This window comes from Mobula birostris, chromosome 7 (genome assembly GCF_030028105.1).
Source record: "Mobula birostris isolate sMobBir1 chromosome 7, sMobBir1.hap1, whole genome shotgun sequence".
Classification (NCBI taxonomy): Eukaryota; Metazoa; Chordata; class Chondrichthyes; order Myliobatiformes; family Myliobatidae; genus Mobula; species Mobula birostris.
Window position 1 is genome coordinate 77,157,589 of NC_092376.1, and position 6,951 is coordinate 77,164,539.

Sequence of the window (6,951 nt, forward strand, 5' to 3'; positions counted from 1 at the left end):
TGAACTAAATTCCTTAATTCGTTATATGAAACTCTGTAATATTCAATCACTACAAGATCCTCAAACACCAGATCAGTTAACCCTTCCTCTTTACACAGCACCAGATCTAAAAGTTTAGCCAGGTTCATTCTTAGAACCACAATAAACTGAACCAGAAAATCATCTGTACAATCTGTAAACTTATCCTCAACAGGCTTAATCAGAACTTTGTAGATTATCACAATTCCCATTATGTTTTCTGTCCATCTTTAGTTCTTAGCTCTACTAAGTTGATTCTAGTTCTCAGTTTTCTGTGTTAAGGGGCAGCATGGTGGCATAGCAATTAATGCAACACTTCACAATGCCAGCAACCCGGGTTCCATTGCTGCCAATGTCTGTAAGGAGATTGTAAATTCTCCCTGGGACCGCGTGGGGTTCCTGCAGGTACTTCGGTTTCTCCCACATTCCAAAGACATGCAGGTTAGTTAGTTAATTGGTCACATGGGTGTAATTGGGTGGCATGGGCTCATTGGGCTGGAAGAGCCTGTTACCATACTCTATCTCTAAATAAATAATAAATAAATAAAATCTCACGACTGTCTTTATTTTTATTTATCGTGTATATCTCACCTCTTCCCTTCTGTCTATTGCTTCTAAAAATCAAGTATCTCAGATTATTTACTACCCAACTTTGGTCTTTTTGCAACCTTATTTCTGTAACAGTTATTAAATTATATCCCTGTCCTTAGCTTTGTGACATTAATTTAACTACTTTGTTAAATGTAGACAGATGAAGAGCCTTTATTTCTGTCTATGTATCATTTTGCCTTGCTCTGAATCCAGCTGACATCTTGTTCATCTGACAGTGTGTTCTGTTCCTTCCTTGGCAACCTCTTGTCTCCATTACTATTTTGCTACCTATTCCTTATATTTAAATTTTGTGATATCCCCTACCAGGCCCTCCCACCCCCCAACTTCTCTCACACTTGACAGCTATTCAGTTTGTAGCATTATCTGCAGCCAAATGTATCCAATTCACTTGGAAACTGGCTCCAGCCCAGTGAAATCTATCCCAATTAAACAGCTCCCTCTGTTCCCACTGTCGATGCCAATCATTCCTTGAATTGAAACCCATTTCTTTCACGCCAAACTTTGCATCACACATTCAAATCTCTGATCTTATTTCTACACCAATATGTTGCTCAGATGGTAGTGCTGAAATTATCACTTCTGTGGTTCTGATTTTAATTTGGACTATTGATATTAATATTCCTTCATCAAATCGCTCAACTCCGTCTTGTCAATGTCATTCATTTCTACATGGGCAATGATAACAGAATCCCCTCCCATTTCCAAAAAAACCCAAAACTAATCCCTCCTACCTACATAATATCCATATCCCTCCACTTTTCTCATATTCATGCACCTATCTAAACATCTCTTAGAAGTTCCTAATGTATTTGACTCGACCACCAAACTATTCCAGGCATCCACCACTCTCTGAGTAAAAAACTTACCCCTCACATCCCCTTTGAATCTACCCCTTCTCACCTTCAATGCATGCCCTCTGGTATTAGATGTTTCAACCCTGGGGAAAAGATACTCCCTATCTACTCTATCTATGCCTCTCATAATCTTATAAACTTCTCTCAGATCTCCCCGCAGCCTCTGGTTCTTCAAAGAAAACAACCCAAGTTTGTCCAGCCTGTCATGATAACACATGCCCTCTAAACCAGGCAGCGTCTAGTGAGCCTCTTCTACACCCTCTCCAAAGCCTCCGCATCCCTCCTATAATGGGGAAATCAGAACAGATGCTGTATTCCAGATGTGGCCTAATCAGAGTTCAATACATTTGCAACATAACCTCTTGGCTTTTGAATTCAGTGCCTCCACGAATAAAAGCAAGCATTCCATAAGCCTTCTTAACCACCCGATCAACCTGTGTAGCCATTTTCATGGAGCAACAGCCATGGACCCCAAGATCTCTGCTGAGCAACACTGTACAAGATCTTGCCCTTAACAGTGTACTGTCTCCTTGTATTTGCCCTACCAAGGTGCAACACCTCACACTCACCTGGGTTAAACTCCACTGCTATTTCTCTGTCCATGTCTGCAACTGATCTATATCGCATTGTATTCCTTGCAAGTCTTCTATACTATCAACAACTCCACCAGTCTTGGTATCATCTGCAAACTTATTAATCCACTCATTTACATTTACATCCAGGTAATTTATATACATCACAAACAGCAGAGGTCCCAGCACAGATGCCTGCAGAACCCCACTAGTTATAGATCTCCAACTTGAATAAGCCTTTTCAAACATTACCCTCTATCTTCTATGCGTAATCCAGTTCTGGATGCAAACATCAAATTCACTATGGACCCCATGCATCCTAATGTTCTGCATTAGCCTCCCATGAGGGACTTTGTTAACTACTTTACTAAAATCTATGTAGACAACATCCACTGTTCTACCTTCATCTATCTCTGTCATCACCTTGTCAAAAAACTCAATCAAGTTGGTAAGACACAACAGCCCTGCAAAAAGCCAGGCTGGCTCTCCCTACTTAGCCATGGGTTTCAAAATGTTCATATATTCTATCTCTAGGATTTTTTTCCAACAATTTCCCTACAACTGACGTGAGACTCACTGCTCTATAGTTTCTAGCATTTTCTCTTGTTCCTTCTTAAATAGAGGTACAAAATTAACCGCTCACCAGTCCTCCTGGAACTCACCTGTGCCTAAAGAGGACATGAAGATACTTGTTAAGGCCCCAGCAATCTTAGTTATTGCCTCCCTCAATAACCTGGGGTAAATCCCATCCAGCCCAGGAAACTTACCCGCCATCATACTACTTAGGAGGCCCAACACTTCCTCCTCCTTGTCCTCTAAATGTCCTAATGTATTTATACACACAGTGCTGATTTCCATGTCCTCCACATCCTTCTTGGGCACTAGTCGGCTCCATCTTGGGCATGAACCTATGAAGTATCCAGGACACCTTTAGGAAGTGATGTCTCAGAAAGGCAGCTTCCATTATTAAAGACCTCCAGCACCCAGGGCATGCCCTTTTCTCACTGTTACCATCAGACAGGAGGTACAGAAGCCTGAAGGCACACACTTAGCGATTCAGGAACAGCTTCTTCCCCTCTGCCACCTGATCCCTAAATGGACTTTGAAGCTTTGGACACTACCTCACTTTTTTAATATATATTTCTGTTTTAGCCCAGTTTTTAATAATCTATTCAATATACATAATTGATTTACTTGTTTATTTATTATGTTTTATTTTATTTATTGTTATTATTTTTTCTCTCTGCTAGATTATGTATTGCATTGAACTGTTGCTGCTGAGCTAACAAATTTCACGTCATATGCTGGTGGTAATAAACCTGATTCTGATTCTTCTTGGTAAATAGTGAAGCAAAATACTCATTAAGGACGTCACTCATGTGCTCTGCGTCCAAGTAGATATTCCCCTCTTTATTCTTCATGGTCCTTCTTTGATTCCCTTCTTTAGTTCTTTTCCAGCTTCTTTATAATCCTCATGTGCTCCATCTGACCATGCCTTCTGAGGCTTGACATACCATTCCTTTTTCTTCTTCACTAAGTTCCTCATCTTTTGCACATCCAAGGTTCTCTTATCTTTGCATCCCCATCCTTCCTTTCAGCAGGAACATACCTTTCCTGTACTCTGTGCAATTGATCTTTAAGCATCCTCCACAAGTCTGATGTGGACTTGCCAGAAAAAAAATGTTCCCAATTAACCCTTCTTAGCTCCTGCCTAATGTCATCATAATTTTCCCTACTACTCCAATTTAAAACTCTCCTGCAAGGACCACACCTATCTTTATCTATAACTATCCTGAACGTTAAGGAGTTGTGGTCACTGTTCCCCAACTGCTCACCCACTGATAGACCAGTCACTTGGCCAGGCTCATTACCCGACACCAGGTCAGTACACCCCTTCCTCTCTTTGAGCAATCTACATATTGATTTAATAAACCCTCCTGGTTACATTTAACAAATTCTGCCCCATCTAATCCCCTTGCACTACGAAGATCCCAGTTTATGTTAGGAATGTTGAAATCCCTCATGATAACAACCCTATTATTTTTACACATTTCCTTAATCTATTGACATATCTGTTCCTCAATATCCCGGTGCCAGTTGGGGAGGGGTGGATTCTGTGGTAGAATTTCATCAGTGTGATTGGATCCCTTCTATTCTTGATTACTACGCAAATGGTCTCAGTGGCTAAACTCACCAGTATGTCTCCACTGAGTGCAGCTGTGACATTGTCCCTAATTAGCAATGCAACTTCACCACACCCCAATTCTCCCATCGCTCTTTTACTTCCTTCTCTATCTTTTCTATAACTTCAAAATACTGGTACCCATTCCTGGCCCACTCTCAATCAAGTCTCTGTAAGGGCTACAACACTGTAGTTCCATGCACTGATCTATGCTCTAAGTTCATCACCTTTACGCATAATATTCCAAGTATTAAATCACACGCACTTCAAACTATCCACCCCATCATACCTATTATTTCGATCTTACCTATCAATACTTCCCCTGACATCTACCTTCCTGTCTGATCCTTCACTTACTGACATGGTGCTCTGGTTCCCAGCTCCCTGAAAAACTAGTTTAAGCCCTCCTGAGTAGCATTACTAAACTTCCTGGCCATATATTGGTTTCCCAGTTCAGGCGCAGTCACTCTTGTACAGGTCATCCGTCCCCCAGCAAAGCTTCCAGTGATCCAAGAACTTGCACCATTTCCTCAGCCACTCATTCATCTGTGCTATCAGCCCATTCCTGCCTGCACTACCCTGTGGCACTGGGAGTAATCCGGAGATTACTACCTTGGGGGTCCTTCCCTTCAGCCCCTTTCTTTACTCCCTATACTCACAGCATAGGACCTCCTCCCCTTTTCTGTCTAACGTCATTGGTGCCAGAGTCCACCACAGCCTCTGGCTGTTCACCCTCCCCCTTGAGAATCTTCTGCAGCTGCTCTGAGACATCCTGGTTGCTAGCACCTGGGAGGCAACACACCACCCTGCTGTCTCTTTTGCAGCCACAGAATCTCCTGAATATCCACCTATCGAGTCCCCTATCACTACCGCACTGCCTGACTTTACCTTTCCCTGCTGAGCCTCAGAGCTGGCCACAGTGGAGGTGCCCTGACGGGTCATTCCCCATCTCCCCAGCAGTATCCAAAGAGGTATACTTGTTGCTGAGGGGAATGCCACAGGAGAACCCTGCACTGGCTGTGTAGTCTCCTTACCTCTCCCGGTGGTAACACATCTACTGTCTGAATCCTGTGCTGTGGGTGTGACCACCTCAGCAGAAGTCTCATCTAAAGCGTCTTCAGCCTCCCAGATGATCCTGAGTACCTCCAGCTCCAGCTCCAAATCCTCGACCCGGTCAGTCAGGAGCTGAAGTTGGGTGCATTTCTGCAGATGTAGTCATCAGGGAAACTGTCGGGTGTGCTGAATTCCCACATCTGACAGAGAGGCATTCTATCCTGACTGCTCTGTACTTAAAAAAACAAAATTTTACAGTGAACAGGAAAAAAAGGCTAACCTCTTCTTATTTGTGCCTCTGCCTGCTCTCACTGAAGCCTGTTAAGCCAAAGCCTTTCCACTCTAACACTGGCACACTCTGACAATGGCTGCTCTGCTTGACCCTACATTTCTTTTATTTGAGGCTAAGTTCAGGCCTTTGACACTGACAATTACCATGCCTGTGCAGCTGAAAACAACCGGCCTTACCAGAAGCTGCTCCTTTTTTACTCTCTCTCTCCTGGTCTTCAGTTTATAAATCATTGGGATCTCTTCTGGGGATGATATAACCTGGTCAAAAGAACAGGTTACATGTGAACTCAAGAGGGGTCAGTGTCCTTGTGGGCAGGTTTGCTGTTGAAGCAAGTTTTAACGAGGTTGGATGGGGGCTGCGAACCAAAGTGTTAGGTCAGGTGATGGAGCAGTGAGTGTAAAGTTAAATGCAAAATGCAGAGACACTACAAGAAAGGAGAGGCAGTAGAGAGGGCATAAATGCAGTCAGTTGGATGGGTTGAAATGTGTTCACTTTAATGCAAGAAGAATCAGGAATAAAGGTGAACTTAGAGCTTAGATCAGTACATGGAATTACAATGTTGTAGCCATTACAGACACTTGGCTGTCAGAAGGGCAGGATTCCCTGCCTGAGTGTCTGGAATTTAGATGTTTCCAAAGGGATAGAGAGAGTGGTGTTGTGCATTTAATATTTCAGTTATATTTGAGTAATATTGTAAATATATTGTTTGATTAAGTGTTCTTTTATTGTTTCCATAATTCATTGCAGGCTATATTTAAAAGTACATAAATGGCATACGTCATTTACCACCACATCATATGTGTGCACGCCTCATTAAAGTAAAGCCTAAACATACACAAAGTATCTTCATCTCTCCTGTGTTTCTCTTTTAATTAATTTTTGGAGTTACAAAATATAACAGTTGTGACGAGGTGCCTTGCTTAAAGTAAAAATGAAACTAACATACATGCATTCTGGAGTCCTGTATTTCTTTCAATTAGTTTTGTGTTTTGGAATTATAAAGTATAACAGTGATGATGAGGAAATTTTAAATGAACCCTAGAGGACTACTCACCTGCTGAAGTGCAGCAAGATGTTTGTGTTTTAAAAAAAAGCATAACAGGAAGACTAGTTTAAAAAAAGGCAGAGAAATGGATAAATTTGCAAGATTATAAACAGTGAGTACCGGGTAAAAATGATCATAAATTAAAACCACAGAAATGGCTGACCACATCGCAAAGATTTATGCATTAGGTTACACAAGAGATAACTGGTTATAGTATACTGAACAAATTGAACAGTACTTTGAAGTAAATGAAATAGTCAATGAAAAGCAGGTGCCAATTTTGCTGAGTGCATTGGATTTAAAGGCATACAATTTGCTTAGAA

At 41.7% G+C, this 6,951-nt stretch overlaps 1 protein-coding gene across 1 annotated transcript in view; it reads right to left on the minus strand.

Moving 5' to 3' along the window:
* Nucleotides 1–2,830, minus strand: part of LOC140200933 (matrix metalloproteinase-20-like) — a 40,655-nt gene extending 37,825 nt beyond the window's left edge. The window contains exon 1 of the mRNA XM_072264579.1: nt 2,824–2,830. Coding sequence (XP_072120680.1) covers nt 2,824–2,830 — 7 coding nt within the window. The remainder of the gene's footprint in view (nt 1–2,823) is intronic.
* Between the last annotated feature and the right edge of the window lie 4,121 nt (nt 2,831–6,951).